Source organism: Nannospalax galili, unplaced genomic scaffold (genome assembly GCF_000622305.1).
Source record: "Nannospalax galili isolate Female #2095 unplaced genomic scaffold, S.galili_v1.0 scaffold408, whole genome shotgun sequence".
Lineage (NCBI taxonomy): Eukaryota > Metazoa > Chordata > Mammalia > Rodentia > Spalacidae > Nannospalax > Nannospalax galili.
This window is the reverse complement of record NW_008358662.1, coordinates 1,283,834-1,305,144: the sequence shown is the minus strand read 5'-3', so window position 1 is coordinate 1,305,144 and position 21,311 is coordinate 1,283,834. Positions and strand designations below refer to the sequence as shown.

General features: G+C 41.8%; 2 protein-coding genes across 5 annotated transcripts in view; one reads left to right on the top strand and one right to left on the bottom strand.

Moving 5' to 3' along the window:
• Positions 1-2,433: 2,433 nt before the first annotated feature.
• Cln5 (CLN5 intracellular trafficking protein) lies at positions 2,434-12,502 on the top strand. The gene is made up of 4 exons (XM_008822016.3): positions 2,434-4,446; positions 6,989-7,154; positions 8,349-8,574; positions 10,599-12,502. Exons 1-4 carry the CDS (start codon positions 4,307-4,309, stop codon positions 11,108-11,110), a joined length of 1,044 nt encoding a protein of 347 aa, XP_008820238.1. The 5' UTR covers positions 2,434-4,306; the 3' UTR covers positions 11,111-12,502.
• A 5,035-nt stretch (positions 12,503-17,537) lies between these two features.
• The window catches only part of Fbxl3 (F-box and leucine rich repeat protein 3), a 20,758-nt gene continuing 16,984 nt past the window's right edge, over positions 17,538-21,311 (bottom strand). For all 4 annotated transcript variants that reach the window (XM_008822010.3, XM_008822012.3, XM_008822011.3 and 1 more), the window contains one exon: positions 17,538-20,069. In XM_008822010.3, the coding sequence (XP_008820232.1) occupies positions 19,426-20,069 (644 nt within the window). In that variant the 3' untranslated portion in view covers positions 17,538-19,425. The remainder of the gene's footprint in view (positions 20,070-21,311) is intronic.

Here is a 21,311-nt window from a genome sequence, read left to right as displayed (position 1 = left end):
ATGACCTGGCCCAGTCTGGGGCTCCGGTCATAGATTGAGAAAGGCTTTGCTAACATCCAGGCATATGACTACTAAGTCAGTTGGGAAAACTCTATCAGCCCATGGTCCACACTAATAAATGAACACCAAAGCCATTTGTCTGTTAGACCCCAAGGCTGAGGAATCTTTTCTGAGCAATTCCCAGCATAGCAATCTGGGCCACCAGCAGTTACTGCAGGGAGTGTTCGGACAAGGGGGAAAGAGAATGCCCATTGCCATTCGATAGACCCCTGGCTGCTGGAGCTGTGTCCTTGGTTCCACAATCTATTGTCAGCATAGATTTGTGGATGCAACAGGTCAGGGACTCCATGGACAAAGGACAGACAGGCTAGGTGCCAGGTCATTTTGGTGGATGGTAATCTTTTACTTGGGGGTAGTGGGCACAATGAGGAAGAAAAACTGGGGACATAACAGGAAATGAGTTGTCATCACCTGGCCTGACCAGAGCTATGGACTGTGCAGTGGTGGGCCCTAACGACATTGTGCTGACACCTCTGAGTGTTAGAAGTAAGACTCAGCCTGTGTCCCACTGTTAGTGGAATTGACCTCTCCTTGAGTCAGATAAGACAGGCCAGGACAACACTGATAGGACAAATCCTTTAGTATGTTATTTTAGACTCAAAGCGGGTATTTAATCACTCACCTCAACAATTTAGCCAGCTACACATTCAAACAAAACCAAATCTCAATCTCTTATGACAGACAGAACTAGAAAACTGAATTTAGAGGGACGAGTACTCCTATTATCCCTCTCTTCTTATAAAATCATTTGATCACCTGCCTTCAAAGGAGCAGGTATCTGTAAAGATGGAGTAGCCAAAGTTATAAGATTACATAGATACCAAACATTTAAAGGATAATTTTTCGCTATCTGTGTGTTTGTTTAAATGCTCACAGCAAATCCTCTTATTGCTGCCTATGCAGCATCTCCTTCAAGAGGCAGGCAATGAAAATATTTATCTATATATTCGGAAAACTCGTAAAAATTCTTTGTTTTTATTCTAACTCCCGATGCTTTAAGAATCATGTGGAACAAGTGCATGTAATCTTCCCACTTACTTTGGGCTTGTCCCATGGTTACCCCAGCCTCCTGGAATGGGCCCTTTACACGTTTACCAGAGCTCCATTTTTCCCCAGCATTTTCAGTAGATTCCTTATGCTTTGGACTGTTCCTGCTTGGGCACCACTTGTAGAAACCCACCACAGCATCTGTTCCCCCAAACTGAAATTAGACCAGGGGACTCTCGACATTTTGTCTGCTCGAGAGCACATTTACTGTCCTCTTGAGAGCTTTTATTGGAAGATCAGTGTTTAAAGTTCAAAAATAGTTTACATATGATAAATGCTCAAGTAGTGCAAAACACATAGGAATTCTCTGCTCATAATGGTAAGAGAGCAAGCACAGTGCACCCAAGGCTGCGGAGGCTGGCCCAGTAACAGGCCCCCTTTGATGTATATAGAAACAAAAAAGGGCGCTGAACCTGCCCTGGGACAGCTGCAGCTGCCGAGCTAAGGACAACCGTCAGGTCTTCTTCCCAGCATCCTGGGAGCAGACTGCCCCTTCAAGCCTCTACATCAACAAAGTGCAAAGAAGTCTGTTAACTCTTAATGAGCAAGGATAGGAGCCTGTTAACTATTAGTGAGCTATTGTTCATAAAGGACAAGGGGGGATCACTATCAAGTGTCATGATGGCACCCTGCTTTCTTATTCACCAAGAAATTTGTCTTCTAAAATTATAGTTAAATTTTCCTACTGGAAAGAAGATTTTCCTACTTAGCAAGAATGAAAGAGCCCACCTTTGCCTGGAGAATCTGAGAATCAGCCTCACACTATACAGCCCAGAGAGACACAAAGCTTTTGATAAAGGGTTTCTGGACATGAAATTCCATCACTATTTTAACTTTCAAGTTTATAACCAAAAAGAATCCTGGTCCACTATGTACAGTAGGCCTCATCCTGCTTCTGTGTGCTCACACATGGAGCCTGCCACAGCTCCTGTGCACTTACATATTGCTGCTTTGCTTTGAGTCTGCCAAAACATGGCTCACTTCAATTTAATCTCTACCCTTTCCCAGAATCCACACAGTTCCCCTGGCAACCATGTCACATTGCAGTGGCCTGATAAACCCAATTTTGTTGAACTATGGTGATGTACCCAGTAATCTTATGCACGCTAGGCAAGGAAAGAACCTGAGGGAAGCCAAGTGGATCGAAATCTAACTGTTCTCAAGCTTGAAAAGTCACGGACTAGAGGCTGGAGAGATGGCTCAGCGGTCAAGAGCACTGGCTGCTCTTACAGAGACCAGGTCTCGATTCCCAGCACCCACATGATGGCTAACAACTATCTGTAACTCCAGTTCCAGGGGATCCGATGCCCTCTTCTGAGCTCCACAGGCATTGCATGACATAAATGCACTTACATACATGCAGGCAATATACTCATACACATAAAATAAAAATAAGAAAATATTTTAAAAGTCATGGACTAGAAGGAAATGACCAGTGTGAAGAAGGATCAGACAACAATAGCTACAAGCATCATTAGCCTGGGATGTACACACATAGTCAAAAAAGGACAGGGCTTCATCCAAGGTACTTCAGAGGGCAGAACCAGATCACAGCAGATAGGAGTTATCAGAAGGCTATTGGGGCCCATTTGAGGCAATCCTTTCTTCCCTTGAGAACTCTGTGAACAGAATGGAGGCTATGGATACAAGAGGGAGATTCCTTGACATTGACCAACAACAATTTGTAGCTCTGGAAAGTCCTGAGCTGGGCAGGAAGTTCCACTGTGCAGCTGAGGTTATTGTTTACAGCATCAGTAAAGGCCCATTAAAAGAAAACCACTTCTGGTCAAGAGAATAGACTCTCTGGCCTGAGTGGAGACCTAACATTCCAGTTGGGCCTGTCAATCACCTGGCCAAGGGACAACCCCTCAGGAAGGCAGGTTCACCTGAAGCTATGCTAAAGAGATAGGAGAAATAATAATGTACTTTCCCTCCACAGAATTCTGCCCCCTAGGACAGGAGCTCACAGAGCTGCAGTCTTACAGCTTTGTAAAGAGCCACGTTGAATAAATTTTCCTGTTCTGCTTTTCATGATTAATTCAGCTATTTTAATTGGTTTTGGGGGGTAGCTACCAAATCTGGCTTGTTGGTGATGCCATCTAAGGGTGCAGGTGGGTTCATTTTCTTTGCCAATTAAAGAATTGAAAGTCAGGAAAGAAGTATTACCAGACTTGGGGAGTTCCAGCAGAGCCATCATATAATACCTGGGAATTTGGGGTCCCATCTTCAGGCTCTTCATCTATTAAGAAAGAATTTAGGACTGGACACAAATGGTAACTTGAGCAAAGAACAGACTCAAATTAAGGACAACTTAGAGTTTAAAAACGAAGCTCCAGGGCAGGCAAGCTGTAAATCTCACAGCTGTCTGAAAGGAAGAAGGAAAGCAAAGGGTAGGAATAAAAGACACACTCTGGCCACTCAGAGGCAGCCGAAGCTCACAGAGGCTATAGGGACTGCACTATGAGAATTCTGGCACATTATCTTAGAGTGAACCCAAGTTCCTAAGGGTGGCCTCTAGCCAGGTCCTTATCCTACCCCACTGGATTAACCCTTGGGGAGAAGACCAGGGCATGTCTCCGCATAGAGGTTGATTCCACTAACGGTGGACACAGGCTGGGCCTTACATCTAACACTCAGAGGTGTCAGTACAGACTGTATCGTTAGGGCCCACCACTGCACAGACCATAGCTCTGGTCAGGCCAGGTGACAACTCATTTCCTGTTATGTCCCCAGTTTTTCTTCCTCATTGCGCCCACTACCCCCAAGAAAAAGATTACCATCCACCAAAATGACCTGGCACCTAGCCTGTGCCATGTGGGCTAGGCTGAGTTGAGTGCTGAGAAGCCCAGAAGTGCTTTTTGTTGTTTTGTTTTGGTCTGGGTGGTGATGGCAGGGAAGTCAGATCAGCGCCACAGTGATCCTTATGCCCTGTGCACCACAGAACAGTGACACACAAGGGGCCCAGGCCAGGATGGTGAGGCAGTTTCATGGCCTCCCCAAGCTCCTTGTGGGTGTGCAGTCAGGGTGCTAGGCGGGGGAGGAGCCCAACCGGCCATCCAGACAGCGGAGCGGTATCACGCGCCCGGAGATCACGCGCCGGTGCTGGAGCTCGCTCTCGACTCCCCCGCCGCGGCGACGCGCACGATCGGCCGCCGGGACCGCGCGGGACCAGGAGGAGGCGGAAGCGGCGGAGCGGTGGATGGCGTTGGCGGCGAACGCGGGATCGGAGGCCGGGAGTCGGCGGGGCGCGGCCTGGCACTGGGCGCTGGCGCTGCTCGAGCTGGCGGTGGCGCTGGGTGCGTCCCCGGCTTCTGGGCGTCGCTGGCCGGTGCCCTACAAGTGAGTGCGGCGAGGCGGGGGCCCGCGGGGTTTGGGCACCGGGGCCCGCGGGGTCGGACTGCCGGGTCGAGGTCTGTGACTCGGCCACCGCAATTAAGACAAAGTTGGCAAGGGAGTCGGAGTGCACTTTGCGGGTGGCGCTGGGTCCTTTCCCCTTCTCAGGTCTCTTGACCGGGCTCTGGGCATTCACGAGTCCTGGAGAAAGGGCAGTGACTTTAATCCAAGGAATAACTTTTAGTTACTTTTGGGTAACTGACTCAGAGAACAGGTTAAAATACTTCTAAAACACTGCATTTATTATTTCATGCTTTATCCTTAGTTGTTGTTGCATAACATCTGGCAACATTTACAGGCAGGCCAACCTTCCCCACCCATATTTCCCAATCTTAGTCCTCAACATTCCTAATCTGGGGAATCTCCTGTTTTAGCTCACGACAAACTTGGAGCCAACCTTCCGGTTGGACCACTTCCTCACCTGAAGGCAGATAGGGCGCCGGCTCTAACTTTGTGAAGGTGATTGGAGTCTGACCTAGCTGGGTTTTGGCAGCTTGTAGAAGGCGGCTAACCACAGAAAGGAAGCTTGTTCTGGAGCGCTTTTTGTTGTTTTGTTTTGGTCTAGGTGGTGCTGGCCGGGAGGTCAGATCAGCGCCACAGAGGTGATCCGCAGCTTTTGAAAATACAACTGTTTTGCATGACAGAGCGAGTTGAGAGGTGGTGCTGGGGTTCTGACCGCCCTAAGATAAATCTGGTTTGACCAACTCGTTTGTTGTGTGGTAACTAGACTCTGAACCCTGAGTCAGAAAATAGGAATGGTGGTAATACTTAGCAGTGTGTTGGGCAGGATCATCTCAAGTCATTTCCAGCTGTTGTCAAACTTAAATATTCACGTGTTCTGTGCATGAAATGGTGTTGCTTAATGTATGTGGGAGAAAAGGTTTAGGATTGAAGCTGGTTTTCTTGAAAACAGTAATTAAAAGTTCATGAGAAATAAAAAATATCCAATAAAGCAAGATACTGTAAATCAGAAAGCATTTAATATCAGAACAAGGGCAGTGTCTGATTTCTGTTGCCTTAAAAGTTTCAGCAATTAAGTACATGCCCCCACTTGACTATATTTACCTTTATAAAGTTTTCATTAAAATTACACTTTTAAAATTAACTTTGATCTAAAATAGATTTTGCTGCTCATAATGAAACCTCATATATTTGTAAAAACCAGCAGGGAAGGATCTAAATTCAAGTAGTTTGTGCTTGTGTGTTAGGGTCCTAGTAGAACCTTTGGGACTTTAGGATTCTTATTCTTCTCACCCAATGTAAGAGGTGACCCGTGTGTGTAGATTTGTGTAACCAGTCTGGTCCGGTCACTGTGGCCTTCTTAGATCTTTATCTGTGTGCATTTTTGCAGTCTCCTGCTTGGTTTCACCTTGAATTTGGCCTCTCCCACTCTTCTGATTCATAAAATAAGGATTCCTTTTCTGGCATGCTCAGCCCTTTCAGATCTGCTTCTTAAGCTCTCTAAAGTCACTGGGAGCGCAAAGTCCCCTAGTTGGGCACTCTGGGAGCTTTGTTTCACAAAGCAACAGAACGTCAGCCTCTTTCTACTTTTGCCCTGAAGCCTGAATCCTGGTTTTCTGCACTTCCTGGAGAACCTTCAGATATGTCCTGCTTGCCTTCTAATAATCCTTTCTCTCCTTTTCTGCCCTAGTCTTCTTCTCAAGTGCTTTAAAACCAAGGGCCAGATCTTACCTGCCTTTGCCTGCCAGCTCTACCCATCCCCATGAAGTGAAAGTGATTTCTCTCTCCTTTGCGCCTTTGGACTCCGTCTCCTCAGTTTAACACTTATCACAGTGTACCGTCTTATTGGTTGAGTATCTTCCCAGCCTCCACCCAAAACTTGGTGAGGAGGGGTACAGGGATAGCATTTTTGTTCCTCTCCTTCCCAGTGTAGTACTACACAATAGATTGTCTGTAAATAGTAGTTGAATGAATGTTTATTTTTAAATATAAAATCTGCTTTATGATTTGCTATTTAAGACATCATTGGAAGTGTGTATAGGAAAACAAGTAAAACATATGTGTATATATATCTATTCACTACGATCTAAGGAAGCTTTAAATGTTTTCCTGAAAAAATGTTGCTGAGGACTGGGGAGATGGCTCAGTGCCTACAGTACAAGTTACAGGACCTAAGAATGGATCCCCTAAACTCATGTAAAAATTGGGCATGGTGGTATCTGTAACCCTAGCCTTATGGGGGGAAAGGCAGAGGAAAGAAGATCCTTGAAGCTCATTGGCCACCCAGTTCACTGAGTGACCCTGTCCCCAAAATAAAGGAGGAGAGCAACCAAAGAAAGGCACCTGCACACATGTACATACCACCCCCCATACAGACACACGTGTGTGTGTGTGTGTGTGTGTGTGTGTGTGTGTGTGTGTGTATTGCTGAGCCTGAACTAAAAATAGAGATTCTAAAATGTGTGAAAAGGACAAAGAACCTATTCCTGTTAGGATCTGGTTTGATTGTTGACTCTCTTTCCTCTAGGCGCTTCTCCTTCCGTCCAGAGCCTGATCCCTACTGTCAGGCTAAGTACACCTTTTGTCCCACTGGTTCACCCATCCCAGTTATGAAAGATAATGACATCATTGAAGTCTTAAGATTACAAGCCCCTGTTTGGGAATTTAAATATGGAGATCTCCTCGGACACTTGGTAAGGATGCATCTTGATCTTGTAACTTTGCCCAATAGTTTAGTTATTACTTTGATTTGACTAAGTAATCAAATGGCCACTATTAGATCACATTTATTGATGCACTTTGTGTGTGTACATTTGTTTGTGTGTATATGCATGGTGCACGTGCATGCAGAGATAACTATCATCTTCGACCATATTCGCTTGAAACAAGATCTCTCACTGAATCTGAAGCTCACTTTTGAGCTAAAATGGCCAGCCAGTTAGCCTGTTGTCTCCCCTCAACACTGGGGTAATAGGGTAATAGACACATGCCAGCGCTTATAGGTAGGTGCTGGAGATTTGAACTCAGCTCCTCAGGCTTGCACAGTCAATGCTCTTACCCACTCAGACATCTCCCCAACCCATGGTGTACTTTGTAGCACATTTAAAATAGGTAGTCAAAGTTACCATTAAGCTCAAATGGTGGTACACACCTGTAATCCCAGCATTTGGGAGGCTGAGTTAGAATTACCAGTTAAGAGTCAGTCTAGGTGACGACATAAGACCCTGTCTCAAAAACAAACAAAAAAACTATGATCAGTAACAAATGCACTTGCCTTAATCCCTTTTGCTAGGATGGATCTAAATCCAACTCCTCTACCCTACACAGCTCCTGGGAATAAGAAAGGAAGCCCAAGCCAGGTGTGGTGGCGCCTTTAATCCCAGCACTTGGGAGGCAGAGGCAGGCAGATCCTCTGTGAGTTCTAGGCCAGCCTGGTCTACAGAGCGAGTTCCAGGCAGCCAGGCAGCTGGGGCTACAGGGAGACCCTGTCTCAAAAAGACCAAAAAAAACAAAGAGCCCAGAAGGGCAAGGCAGGCAGGTGTGACTTTGATCTCCAAGACCTACTGTAAGCCCTTTCCTAACTCAGTGAATCACCCTGGCAGGTAGGCAAGCTCCTTCCTGGGATGTGCATGGGAGCTTTTCATACTTACTGTACGCTGTAAGAAAATTTCAAGTGTCTTCCTATAGTCACATCCCTGCTAAGATGAGCCCCAGTGGCCAAGCCTAGAGTAATGGGTATCTGGAGCTTGATGGGCACAGTGTGACCACAAGGATAGTGACACAGAAGAGAAGCCCCTGAGCTGTCATTCTGCTTGGCATGCAGCAGGTGACCAGGACCCATGGTTACTCCACAGATGGCTTCACAGCAGTATTCCCTCTTTACACAGAAAATCATGCACGATGCTATTGGATTCAGGAGTACACTGACTGGCAAGAACTACACCATGGAATGGTATGAGCTTTTCCAGCTTGGGAACTGTACATTTCCCCACCTTCGACCTGAAATGGATGCTCCTTTCTGGTGTAACCAAGGAGCAGCCTGCTTTTTTGAAGGAATTGATGACAAACACTGGAAGGAAAATGGGACATTAGCTCTAGTAGCGACCATATCTGGTAAGTTCCAAAAATAAGGCAGTATTTGATGATTGAATCAGCATGCACATGAATGAAATCCCTTTCACAGAGACATTCACATTCGGTCACACTCTGCCTCATGGAGGTCATTTGTAGGATGCACTTCTGGAACCACTACACTTTGACCCAAGCTGGTCCTCACGCAGGGCTTATCTCCTGTCTGTGGTAAATAGGAATGAAATAATGCTTTGTACAGTTAAATTGAAACCCAAATAAGGAGAAGGGGACTCCATGAGATGCCAGAGTAAAAGACCTATTAGCTATATCTGAAAAAAAAAAATTAGCAAAATTTTTAAAATAGTGTGTTTTTATTTTATGTGTGACTGTATTGCCAGCATATGTGTTAGTGCATCAGTGTCGTGCAATGCTTGTGGAGGTCAGAAGTGGGCATTGGATCCCCTAGAACTGGAGTTACAGATAGTTGTTAGCTGCCATGTGGGTGCTGGGAATTGAACCCGAGTCCTCTACAAGAGCAGCCAATGCTCTTAACTGCTGAGCCATCATTCAAGTCCCTAGCAAATTATTTTTATGTTGAGAAATAATAATAGCTTGCTTACTCTGGGCCTGGCTCTGTTCAGAGTGCCGTACATATATATCAGCACCGTAGACTCCTGAGAAAATCATTTTCCCCTATTGTGCAGTTGGGAAGCTGAGACACTGGGTAAAGCTGTACAGTTAGTGGGCTGGACGCCAGTCCTGCCAGTAAAGCCCCATAGGCCATTCTTTTAACAGCTTTGGTACACCACCTCCCCAAATGTGTATGATCATATTAGAAGCCCTCTTGAGCAACTTGAATGTTCATCTCAGACATTTGCTGTTCTGTTGCTGACACAGTTGGAATTTTGCATGCCCTCAACATTGGTTAGTAACAGCTGAGCAGAACTTTTGTCAGTAGCTCATTATGTGACCTTCAGTCACATTTAACCTTACTGGCCCATTGCTTCATGTAGCGAATATTACCATTGCATTTCTGAATTGAGGGCCTCCTCCTACCATGTATGGAACACTACATTGTAGATGGTTATCCACAAAAGCAGAAACAGCTGAAATCAAAGCACTACTGTGATAATTAGTGCATGAATCCCAAGACTTGAGGAAATGATTTGGGGTTTCTATTTGTCAGTTTTTACAAGTCAGTTTAAGGTTGTGTAAACTCATAATTCAGTGAGGGAGGATAAAATTCCTTGTTCTTCTACAGATACAGAACTGATCTGAGATTCAGTCAACTGCCATGACTGACCTGTCCTTCAAGGTCACAGAGCTGGGTGGAGAAAGTAAGATTTGGGGGCCTAGATCTATTGTGCAAACAAATGCCTTGGCAAGGGTTGTGAGTTGCAGAGCAGCAGCATTTTTTAAATATTTGGAAAGATTCTTCTACTCTGATGCAAGGTAGGGTAAAGACTTAGCCATCTGTAGTCTGTGTAGTCAACGAAGGCCCAAACAATTGCAGGTTTGGTAGATATACTGGAAGAATCTGCATGGTGGGTAGTCAGCATTATCTCAATACACAATAAATACAGGGAGAAGAGGGGGTGAGAGGCTGCTTGCAGCTTAAGCAGTAGTTGCTGCTCCCCATAAGCATCAGGTCAACCACTGCCCTTCATTCTATCAGTTCACCTCTCCCTCTTCTACAGTCCTTCCATGCTTCTGGTTTCTCTTTTGTTTCTGAATTGAAGACTTGTTGAGTAGGGTAGAGAAAGCAAGCCACTGCGTATTTATACTCTTACTTCTGACCACTTTGACCATAGCTTAAATGATTATGGAATCAGTAAGAAGTAAAATCTCCATCCCATTATATCTAATACTTATAATTCAGCAAGGCCTTGAAGAAGGGAAGAAAAAGTAGCTGAGCTTGGGTTCCTATTATAAGATACAGGTTTGGAAATTTAAGTAACTCCTGTTTGTAAACCATGGTCTTAATTGTAAGGTCCTAGCATTTTATTTAAAACTAAACATGATCGGTTTTGATGGTCATATAGTTATTTTATTTTTTTTTTAACTAGGAAACACGTTTAACAAAATGGCCAAGTGGGTGAAGCAGGACAATGAAACAGGAATTTATTATGAGACTTGGACCGTCCAGGCCAGCCCAGGAAAAGGAGCGGAGACATGGTTTGAGTCCTATGACTGTTCGAAATTTGTATTGAGAACATATGAAAAGCTGGCTGAATTTGGAACAGAATTCACAAAGACAGAAACAAACTATACAAGAATATTTCTTTATAGTGGAGAACCTACTTACTTGGGAAATGAAACATCTATTTTTGGGCCAAAAGGAAACAAGACTCTTGCTTTAGCCATAAAAAAATTTTATTACCCCTTCAAACCACATTTGTCAACTAAAGAATTTCTGCTGAATTTCTTGGAAATTTTTGATTCAGTGATTATACACAGACATTTCTACTTGTTTTATAATTTTGAGTATTGGTTTCTACCTATGAAGTTCCCTTTTATTAAAATAACATATGAAGAAATCCCTTTGCCTACCAGACAGAAAACATTTCCTGGTTTATAACAACTTTCTACTGCTCTTTTCTCCCACTACCAGCACCATTTATTTCGGGGAAGTTTTTACATTTGTGTATCTATTTGCTTTTCCTCTGGGGCACAAAGGCAAAACATACATTGTTGGGTTTGCTGCATATGAACATTTGAAGACTCTCTTCAAAAAAAAACCTGAAACCCTAATTATATTGGCCAAGGGCATTGTAGTCTCAATTTTGATCTTACAGAAAATTATGATTGATCTCAGGTTGGATTCTTTGGTTCCAATAGGACATTTTCATGGAGTTATTTTTCCTGGTACAAGTGTGCTGCTGCTTCGGTTGAGGTCATTTTGGTCCTCTGGACTGTCCTTACAGTGGTTGTAACATCAAGCTCCAGGTCTGACTACTTTCTATTCATATAACCTTAAGCATCTGACTAGACACTACTGCTGGAGCTGAGTTTCCAGACGTGGGAAATACAGTATTAAAGAGAATTTCTGGGCAGCATTTTAGAATAAGCTAGCAACTGTCTTTTGTGATGCAAGCAATGAAATATCTTAAGATTTGTACCCTTGTCTCCAAAATGATTCATCCTCCAGGAATGTGAAGATTGAAGTCAGGTGTATTTGGCATGGGATAGGCAGGCTGAATGTTTATGTATTCAGGACTACCAGGATTAATCAAAGCACAAGCTCTCATCCTTGATTTTGCCTAATGTAGGTTACAGGCCAGCCTTTCCTGGGTTTTATAATCACCTAGACCTTGAGCTGCTACACACTGCAGGCTGCTTCAGCAGCTTTTTGGACATCCAGGACCAAGTATCCGGCTGCACTCTGGCTGAGAGAACTGTCTTTCTGGCTCCCTCTCCATGACCTGCAGGTCTGTGTCCTGTAACCCATTCAGCCCGCACAGCAGAAGAGGCACACTTTCCAGGGAAAGGATGGGTTTTTGTCAAGGGCTTTAAAGTCTTTGTGCTTGCACTGGAGCCATCAAACAAGCTGTCTGCATTTTATAATCAAATGAACCCAGTTTTGTTTTGTTCTGTTTGCCCCTATGAACACACCGGTACAATGATGGGGTGGAAAAATAATGTGTCAGTTACTCAGTTTCACCTAACATTTAAGTGCTTCCTGAGAGGTTAGTGCATTAGCATTGAGCTCTCATAAAAAGCTACACAGATATTGACTGGCCCAAGAGAGTAAATGGGGCTTAGAGCAAGGTTAAGTGACCTCTCCAAGGCCACCCGATAATAGTAATAGAATTGCACTTTGACTCAGGTTATGCTGGATAAACTGGTCGCACTGTATGTTTGTCAGCAGTACTTAAATTGTGGTCTTCAGACTACTCTCTGTCCACCAAACTTACCAGTCTGTATTTTGTTTCTGTTCAATCTAATTAAAAAGAAAGAAAAAAAACTTGGACTTTGCATCTTTGTTCCTATTTCATGTGTCAAAGAATTCATTTTTACTCTTCAAAAGTGTAGGCCTCACAATAGTCCAAGACCCAGTGACCAAAGATGACTGGAGAAGTTCGCACTACACAGAGGTAGAGTTGTCTTCAGGAGGCAGCTGTCTTCCACTGCCCTCACTGAGCTTGCCATTCACAGTGACACTGCCTATACCTCTTTGATCTGCCAGTTGTCTTCAGAACATAAAGCAAGAAAGGATCTTTACTACCATCTAGTGGCTAAACAAAGGCAACACTAATTTCTTCCAAATTCTTTTAAGTTACTCTGGAAAAAGTTTTTTTTTTAAATGTGTCTGAGTATTCTGCCTGCAGGGTAGGTAAGTGCACCCATAAGTGCAATGTCCACAGAGGCCAGAAGAGGGCGCCAGCCAGAGCCCCTGGAACTGGCATTATGGACAGTTGTTAGTTGCCATGTGGGTGCTGGAAACATAGAACCTCTGTCCTCTGCAAGAACAGCCAGTGTGCTCTTAACTGCTAAGCCATCTCTCCAGCCCCAAATCTTACTTTTAAAACAAGCTTCTAAAAGTTATGTTAAAAAGCATTCTAGTATTTCATTATTTAGAGTATTAAATTCTGTGGAAGTACTGTATAGTCACCCAGGTGGTGGTTAACAGAGGGCATATAGAATTCACATTCCCAAGAATTTATCAAACTGGGAAGTCTACTTGTAAGATTAAGTACTACTTTGAAGTAGAACATTCAAGTAGGAGTTGGGAAATCAAAATGATACAGGAAAAGGGGGTGTCTTTGAGTTTGAAGTATGCTTTCTCCCTAGGTGGGCTTTTAACTCAGGATGCCTGATGCTCATTATCACATCACACAAAACTTCCAGTGTCAATGAGCTCTGGGTTCTCATATGCAAATTCAAAGAATGAAATTCATGGACAAAAGGATACCTTTAGAAAGGAATTTTATAGACAGAAAGGTGGGAGCTTTAAAAAAGCACACCGTACAGTGGGTCCTGGGCGATGGGATAGCATGGAACTACTAGTGCAGGGGCTTTTTAAAGGACTTATTGCAGAAACCTAGGTGAGGAATGACAAGGGGGATGAGCTGCTCAGTCCAGCTGGCCTAACCACATGTCCTCTTGGTCACACCCTCATGTATCAATTCCAGGTAGGCATGCTCATCTGGGAGAAGAGAGGTAAGGAGAAACCTCTCTTCTGGCACTGGCTTTCTGGCCAAGGCAGAATCAAAGACATTTTGGCTCAAACACTTCTGGCACCTCTGGCTGTGGCAAGGGTAGAACTGTCCACAGGACCAAGGATGTTTCTGGCTTTTAGAAAAAAACTGTTTATAGGGGCTGGAGAGATGGGTCAGAGGTAAAAGCAGAGGACCTGGGTTTGATTCCCAGCACCAACATGGTGGCTAACAGTTGTAATTCTAGTTCCAGGGGATCTGATGTCCTCTTCTGATCTCCATGGGTGTTGCATGACATGGGTGCACTTACATACACACAGACAATACATTCATACAAATAAAAATGAATTATTTAAAAAAAGAAAAAAAACTTTAGTTTCCCCTACCCCAAAACTGCCCAGCCAGTTTTAGTGTCTACTTATTAAAAATAGGACCTGCCAGTTAAATTTTGTTACCACTTGAGTTACTCTGTGTTTCTTTTTCACTATTGAAGTGTAAATGTATAAAATTTCCCTTAAGAGAAACCATTCTTGTTAAAGTTTTAATATTAGGTCTTTAGAATAAATATATCCTTACCCATTAATCTGGCTCAGTATTAAATAAGTAAATGCAGTGTCATCTCTTGAGAGAATCTCCAAAATGTGAGTTGAGTATCCTCAAGCAGTATCTCCTTAGAAAGATCAGGGGGAAAAATTTGCCCAGTCTCTCATAACTGGGTCAGGGTGCTGAGAATATGTGACTGTTGAGTGCTCAGCCCTAAACAACATCTGTATTACTCCCTCTAAGACATGGAAGAGGAGAGGGAAAGAATACTAAGAGCCAGAGGATGGGGAGAGGCACTACAAAATGCTGGCTCTGGACATAACAAGGCCTTTGCACTCATGAACCCACAGCAGCTGTGTTTACCAGCACCAAATAGGGCTGCATCATTCCATTATGAATGGAAATGTCATGCGAGTCCCCAGCCTTAATGTTTGCTGGGGGAGAGGAGTCATTTTCTTCAGTGGTATAGCTGCAGAAAATTCCTCACGCTAATAACTTCAAACTCAGTGGGTCACCAGGATAAAAAAAAAAAAAAGCAACACAGACTCAAAAAATAAGATGGGGGGTGGTGTGTGTGTGTGTGTGCACACACACTCATTCATGGCTCTTAGCTCCAAATCCTTTTGAGTATATATCCTGATGTAACTGTAGAAGCCAGGAAAATAGAAAGGAACCGTAGGGGTAAAAGGGGGGGGGAGGAACCTGAGAGAAAAAGTGGGGGAGGGAGAGAGGTGGGGGAATAGTTTGAGACAGGTGTTACCAAGGGGGCAATGGGGAAAATGGGTGTATTTACCTAGGAAAGGAAGAGGGAGAGTTAGTCAAGGAACAATGCGGATAAAATGGAAGAAGCTCAAGAGGGGGTGGGGGCAATAGGTATTATCGAGAGAAATGGGGGAAAACAGCTATTTTAGCTGGGGAGGGAGAGAAAGGGTTATATGGGGGGGAGGGGGAGAGATAATGCTTAGGCAGTGTGAAAAACCAGAGGGAAATGTGTGAGTTCAAAAGCTACCAAAAATACACATACAAGATATATGTATGAGTAGATGTGTATACCCGAAGGCTATAAAAAAAGAAAAATTCAGTGCTAGGCAAGGAAAACCTCTTTGAGTTGTTGGTCAGGGTAGTCCAAGAGACTCCCAAAATAACACAGCCTACTGCCACAGCCCTTTATTGCCTCCCAGAACTTGGAAGACCCTATTGCTGAAGACAGTGTACACTTCAGACACAGGACTTAGAACAACTGAGCTGGAACTAACCTGGAAATGCATAAAAATTTAATTAATGTGGACCACAGAGTTGTAGAGAAAAGAAAAAAAAAGAGACACGAAAGGAGAGACTTGTTGGGAAGGTCAGCAAGAGTGGGAGAGAGGGTGATGGGGAGTGAAAATTACCAAAATACATATATGAAGTTGTCAAAGAACACAATTTTTTCTTTAAGGTTACAAAAATGTATTTGGTGGTACTGAGAACTGAACCGAGGCCCTCACACATGCTAATGCTCTACCACTGAACAATTAACCCCTACCCCCATTTTACTTTCTGAAATAAGGTCTCACCAGTTTGCCCATGCTGCCTTTCACTAGCTTTGCAGTCCAGGCAAACCTTGAACTTTCAATACTCCTGCCTCAGGCTCCTAAATACCTTGGATAAAGTCTGCACCACCACACCCAGCTTATTTTTTAAACACAGTCACAACTTTTTCTTACCCTTTACTGTCCAAGAAGCTTCATGCTCTTCGAATTGCCTTCCTAGACTTTCTTTCCTACTTAAAATAATTTAGGCTATTAACATTTTGGGGGGACTGATTATTCATTTTAAGAATAAGCTTTCGGTTCTCTGAGAAAATGACTTTTTTATAAAAAAAGTGGTTTGGTGTTAATAAACATGATATATTCCTTACTTTGTTAACATTAAAACTGACCTCAAATATAAAGATGTTTCCCACGGACTGCAATAACTTACTCTTCAATAATGCCTTTTTATTTATTTATTTTTCTATGCGTATGCATGTATTGCCTGCATGTAGATAAGTGCACCCATGTCGTGCAATGCCTGTGGAGGACAGAAGAGGCTGTTGGATCCCCTGGAACTGGAGTTACGAACAGTTGTTAGCTGCCATGTGGGTACTGGGATTCGAACCCAGGTCTTCTGCAAGAACATTCAATGTTCTTAACCGCTGAGCCATCTCTCCAGGCCCATTATAATGCCTTTAAAAAATATATATATAGTCCAGCTTACCACAGTAAATTGAAGTTGTTTTTTGAAACCTACTTAAGACAGAAGATTAAAATAATTTCCATGGTTTAGAAACTATTCTGGTTTATATAGACATTTCTTTCTAAAATGGCTGGCTGAGTTAAAGGAATCTTTAAGACTTTTAATCTCTTTAAGAGTTCTATTTTTAAAAAAAGATTTCTTATCTACAAGACCCATGCCAACTCAATCAGACAAAACCCCAGCACAGAAGGAGGGAAATGGGCAGCAGGCCCCAGCCCTAACCAAGGAACTACTGGCAAATGATTACTGTGGGGTGAGGGAGAGTAGATCTTTAAGGGAGTGACTCTAGATAGGCTGACTAGACTCCAGTGGATGAATTTGCACCAAAGGATATCTGGTTACAAATGCTTCACTAGGTAGGACTTAACATATAGGACAGAATATCTGAAATCTGGTGGGGGTACTATGGGGGACAGGGAGGAGGGAGTCTAAATTTGATTAAGATCTTTTGGATGAAATACACAAAAACTCAAAATTGAGAAAAGAGACTTATTTTTTAAATTATGGTTATGTGTATTTCTATGTGGTAGTATGTGCACTAAGTCCAAGTGTCCACAGAGGCCAGAGGCCTTGGACCCCCTACAGTTGTGATTACAGGTGGCTGTGAGCTGGCCAATGTGGGTACTGGGAGCCTGGGACCAAACTCAAGTCTTCTCAAGAGCAGTTATGTGCTCTTAACTGCTGAGTTATCTCTCCAGCCCCAAGAATCCTATTTTAAGTAGACTGTAATGATAAATTCTCATTCTGAATGCAGAGAGAACCTATTATTTTTAACAACTGTTGTGTAAAATTTTAAGATAAATTTACATTTCATGGTAAATTTCACATGCATTAGAGCTTAAGAATAGATTCCATATGCCTAACTTTATATTTTCAAAAGTCTACCACAGTGCTTAAAAATCTATCAAATACAGATCTGAAATTAAAACCGCAACTTCGTTAAGTGTCAACTATAACTAAATATAGGCCACAACTGAGTCAAATACGTATATGTTTAAGTAACTTTTAAGTTATAAAATTACAACAGCATTAGTAACTATCTTTATTCTCAAATTGATAAAACCATTTAACATATACTTTACAGTATAAACAAATTAAGTGCTATGCATTTTGCTTATAAAGTGACTTATAAGTATTCAAGCATTATATACTTTAAATTTGTACAAAAGGTAAGTTTTCAAATACGGCTTTGGTTAGTAGAACCAACTATATATGTCAAATCCATTTTCCAAAGTTGTTTAAAAAAAAGAAAAAAAAGACCTCATTAACTAGCACAAGTATTTCTTGTACAAAGCTTCTTGCTACTTAGTAAGTGAAAATATTCTAATAATTGCTTTTAATTTTGAAGTCTGGATCAGCCTTTTCCTTCTCATGGCATGTGCCAGAATGGCAGAATACTGCCACTTTTGAAAGCATAAATTATGCAGAATGCCACATTTTACTTTATTCTGAGGAAGGTCATCAAATTTTGAGGACTGCTGGCTTTCAAGACTATCAAGGTGCTTTCTAAAGGTCACACTAGTGAAGAGTGAAGGTCACACTCTGGGCATTTTTGTATTCCACTGGGCAAACCACTTCTAATTTCTTTTAGGAAAGTAATATCTACTAGCACTAGTGCCCAGAATCAAAGCTCATGTCTAAAATAACTAAATGTAGCCCACAACTGAGTATTTTTTACAAGCTCTACAAAGTCATGGGTTTACCATATTCATATGAAAGTAATATAAAATGCTACAAACTTAAATAATATAGAATACCAGTTTGGGCCAAATTAATAATCACAAACCTGCAGATCTTTTTCTATTAAAATGTTCCAGTTCCACTGAGCAATATTTACTCAAAAATACGATTATGAACTTACATATATTAAATTTAATGTTTTAGAACTGTACTCTGATGCTCCTTTTGACTTTTAAAACTGTACTCATGTAGCTATGTGATTCCAAACTGAAAAAATGAGCCATCACTAGAATTAATCTTTGGAAAGTAATCTTTCATGGAAATAGTTCATGAACAATTTATAAAGTTCTACTTTTAATTATCTCAATTTGGCTTTTTTAAGTAGGTAAGATTTTCATTTAAATTATTGTGTAATAGTTAAAAACTAAACAAAGATCAACAAAACCAAGAACTAGTAAAGCATTCCTTACTTTACATACCAATGCCTCAAGCGCCACATATATTAGTAAAATATCACAGAAAAGAACTTATATGGTTTGGCAGATTACACAGAAAATCTGAAAGAGTATACAAAGTTAAATACTACCTTTCAATTCCATTTATTTTCTTTAAATTTGATCTTGGCTCTGTGTGCTATCCTTCTATATTAACCTCTGTGTGATATTTATCTGTGTTCTACATGCTCCAATATTTATACATCTCTTTATTTTTAAAAATAGCTTCATAACATTTGAAAACATTCAACCAATCTTTTTCTCATCATTAGATATGATAAATCATACGTTTCTCACTAAACGCTCACTTTCCTGAGCTATATTAAACACCTTATAACAGGTGTATTTAGAACTAAAGACCCTAAAATATCAAGGTTACATTTTTTAAAAATGCATAGAGAACATAACATTTCAGAAAACCTATCACTTCATACTTATTAGAATATATAGCTTGTTTCCTTCAGACTATGAACTGTTTAATCTTTATAATTACTTTAAAATATGAAACCACATTTTTCTTTTTTTTTTTAAAGATTTGATTGCTATTAGGCTGAAAGAGAAATGGGAGTTTTCAGACTGGTTCGTAGGTCTTCCAACAATCAATCTATAGACTCACTGAAAATACCAAATTTTCGTGCCACAAAATAGAATTACATCACAACTACAGTAAATAGATTTCATTATAATACATTTGCTTGAGATTAAGGTGCTATTTATTCATCATGTCCTACATCATGCAATCCTTACCAAGTGGGCATCATGTCTGGAAACCATACCCTACCAAGATGCTTGGATACTTCCCAATGAATCTGCTCCAAATTATATTTTTGATCAGGAATTAATACCTCTTCCATAATGGATAACTGAGATAGGCGGCCACCACACATCTTCACAAACTCAACAAAGGCACTACATGAGACTTCACATTCCCCCAGTCCAATGGCTGACAAATTTTTGCAACGTTCTGCAATTCGAATTAACTCTTCATCAAGGGGCCGTAATCCATTAGCACATACTACTAGTTCAACAAGTCTAGGGCAAGTCATTCCCACACGACCAAGCACATCTTTGCTTACTGATCTCCCAAAGTAAAGATGAGTGGCAGGTATTTCATAACGAAAGAATGGGTCAAATTCCTCTTCATATAAAAAAAAATACATCACTAAGTTCACTTTGGGTGAGTGTTTGATGAAAGCATCCCAGCTGCTCTTCTGAATAGTATGGAAGTGTGTCTGTCCAGGATTCTCACTGACTACATCAATGCGCAAATGTTCTAATCGAACATGTTTTTCAGAGGATAGAGCAAGTAACAACTCATCACTTAGTAAATGGTAGTTCAGGGCCAGTTCTCGTAAGCCATGACATTGATCAGCCACACAAAGGATACCTTGGAAGGAAACAAAAAAAACCCACCTAATTACTTATATGGTTTAGTATAAATTTATCTGTTCAAAATTTACTCAAGTGCACATCCCAAAAAACATAGCCATATTTCCCTTTTCATTAATCTACATAATTAAAATAATTTAGCTTTGATACTGAATTCGTAGAAGGCAAGTTACACTTAAAAATCAATTACTCATTTTGTTTCAAACATGAAACCAATTTTTTTGTTTTGTCTTTTGATACAGGGTCTCTTTGTAGCCCCAGCTGACCAGGAACATGCTATGTAGACCATCCCAGGCTGGCCTTGACCTCACAGAGACACACCCTCTGCCTCCTGGGTGCTGGGATTAAAGGCATACACCACCACACCCAACTTCCATTTCTTTTTTTTTTTAAATTTTTATTGTATGTGTATGAGTGTTATACCTGCATGTGTGTAAGTGCACCCGTGTCATGCAATGCCTGCAGAGGACAGAAGAGGATGTAAGATCCCCTGAAACTGGGGTTACAGACAGTTGTTAGCCACCATATGGGTGCTGGGATTTCAACCTGGGTCTTCTACAAGAATAACCAGTGCTCTTCACTGCTAAGCCATCTTTCTAGACCCACAATTCTCCATATTCTTGATGAAGTGCATTTATCAACTCAGAAAGAAAATCATAGCTATCATTTTTCTGTTTGCTGGCTAGCTACTAGCCTGGAATTCACTATGTAGCCCAGGGCTGGCTTTGAACTCACAAACCTCCTGCCTAAATCTCTGGAGTGCCAGCTGCCACTTTAAAAAAAAAAAAAAAAAAAAAAAAAAAGTATTACTAACACTCAACTTACAAGTTTAAGAAAAATTATGTTTGTCAACTGTACCAGAGACCAGAGGATTTTTTTTTTTTTAATTCAAAATGAAATCCTGGGGCTAGAAAGATGGCTCAGCAGTTAAGAACACTCACTGCTCTTAGAGAGTACCCAGGTTCAGTTCCCAGCATCCATATGGTGGCTAACTCACTCCAGTTCCAGGGGATCAGATGCCTCTTCTGGCTTCCACGCATATTGCACAAATTGGTGCATTTACATACATGTAGGCAAGACCCTCATACACAGAAAAATGAACAAATTAATTTTTTAAAATTTAAAATTTGGCCAGGCCTGGTGGCACATGCCTTTAGTCCCAGCACTGGGAGGCAGAGGCAGGAAGATCTCTCTGAGTTCAAGGCCAGCCTGGTCTACATAGTGAGTTCCAGGACAGCTG

What these genes read in the sequence shown, in the direction of transcription:
- Cln5 (XM_008822016.3), top strand. Translation starts at nt 4,307, where the DNA reads ATGGCGTTGGCGGCGAACGCGGGATCGGAGGCCGGGAGTCGGCGGGGC. An exon ending in CGCTGGCCGGTGCCCTACAA is followed by an intron (nt 4,447 to 6,988) that starts GTGAGTGCGGCG and finishes TCTTTCCTCTAG; the next exon opens with GCGCTTCTCCTTCCGTCCAG. An exon ending in TCTAGTAGCGACCATATCTG is followed by an intron (nt 8,575 to 10,598) that starts GTAAGTTCCAAA and finishes TTTTTTAACTAG; the next exon opens with GAAACACGTTTAACAAAATG.